This window comes from Bison bison, unplaced genomic scaffold (genome assembly GCF_000754665.1).
Source record: "Bison bison bison isolate TAMUID 2011002044 unplaced genomic scaffold, Bison_UMD1.0 scf7180017845829, whole genome shotgun sequence".
NCBI classification, from domain to species: domain Eukaryota; kingdom Metazoa; phylum Chordata; class Mammalia; order Artiodactyla; family Bovidae; genus Bison; species Bison bison.
In genome coordinates, this window is record NW_011476402.1 from 19,001 (window position 1) to 20,396 (window position 1,396).

Sequence of the window (1,396 nt, forward strand, 5' to 3'; positions counted from 1 at the left end):
GGGGGGGGGGCGCCCTCCAGGCTGCAGCCTGTGATCCTGCCCTAGACACGGGTCCTGGGGTGGACCCTGACCCAACCTTGGGGGTTCCCAGCACGACCCCACCCCTCCCGCCTCCCCCAGCCCACCCACTGGGTGAGGCTGCTCTGGAAGACCTGAGGAAGGGGGAGTCCCCCTGGCTGGGGTGGCTCTCCCCTTGGTTCCCGGGCCGGGGCCGCGTCCCCGGTGCTGAAACCCAGAGCCACGCGGGGGTGCTCCGGGGGAGGTTCTCCGCAGCCTCCTGTAGTCTGACCCACCCGTCTCCTCCCAGGTGAAGTGTGAGCATTACTGGCCTCTGGACGCCCAGCCCTTCACCCACGGGCACCTGCAGGTGACGCTGGTGGGGGAGGAGGTGGCGGAGAACTGGGCGGTCCGGAACCTGAAGCTCTGCCATGTAAGCCCCGCCCCCCTCGACTGGCAGTTCCTCCCCTGCGGCGGCCCCTCCCCAGAGCTCCCCCGGAAGTCGCGGTTTCCATCGCTCCCCCCGGGGACCTCCGTGTGCCCCAGCGGTGCCCCCACCCATCAGAAACAGGCCCCGGACTGAGGTCCCCTGAACCCCTGCCTCTAGGTGCAACAGCAGAAGACTTTGCCGGTGCGTCAGTTCCACTACATGACCTGGCCAGACCACGGCGTGCCCCACTCCCCAGACCCCTTGCTGGCCTTCTGGAGAATGCTCCGGCAGTGGCTGGACCAGACGGTGGGGGGCGGGCCTCCGATCGTGCACTGCAGGTGAGGAGGGGCCGGACCCCCGCCCTGCGCCTCAGAATCCGGCCCCTCGAGTCCTTAGGGGACTTGAGGAGGAGGCGGAGGAGACCAGGAAGGCATGCAGGAGATGGAGGCAGGAGGTGAAGGGGTGGTGGTGCAGGTTGCGAACGAGGATGAAGATTAAGGGATGGGAAATGAGGGAAAAGAAATAAAGGAGGCGGCATGGGTGGGGAGGAACGGGTGAAGGACAAGAGCAGGAAACGGCCAGAGGTCTTAAGAAACGTTTAAAACACCTCCTTGGGGAAACTCCCGGTTGTCCAATGGTTAGGACACAGTGCTTTCACTGCCAAGAGCCTGATTCATTCCCTGGTGGGGGAGCTAAGACCCCACAAGTCTCACCGCTTGGCAAAATAATAATAATAAAATTAAAATGGTTCGTTTCATGTTTAAAGAAAAATGACTCGCTTGGGAGGTCATCTGCTCTGTATGAACCTCAGCTGGTCACTTCCTAGCTGAGAGTCCTGGGACAGTGGACTTCACCTCACTCAGCCACATTGCCCTGTCTGTAAAATGGACACACTCCGCTGACAGTTCCTACTTCTGAGGGGTGGGAGAAGTGCACAGAGGACACGAGGCACCCAGGACGGGGCCTTGC

At 62.4% G+C, this 1,396-nt stretch overlaps 1 protein-coding gene across 1 annotated transcript in view; it reads left to right on the forward strand.

The window, feature by feature from the left end:
* PTPRH (protein tyrosine phosphatase, receptor type, H) overlaps window positions 1-1,076 on the forward strand; it is a 13,486-nt gene extending 12,410 nt beyond the window's left edge. The window contains exons 9-10 of the mRNA XM_010837402.1: window positions 284-430; window positions 605-1,076. Coding sequence (XP_010835704.1) covers window positions 284-430; window positions 605-769 — 312 coding nt within the window. The 3' untranslated portion in view covers window positions 770-1,076. The remainder of the gene's footprint in view (window positions 1-283; window positions 431-604) is intronic.
* The last annotated feature ends 320 nt before the right edge of the window (window positions 1,077-1,396 follow it).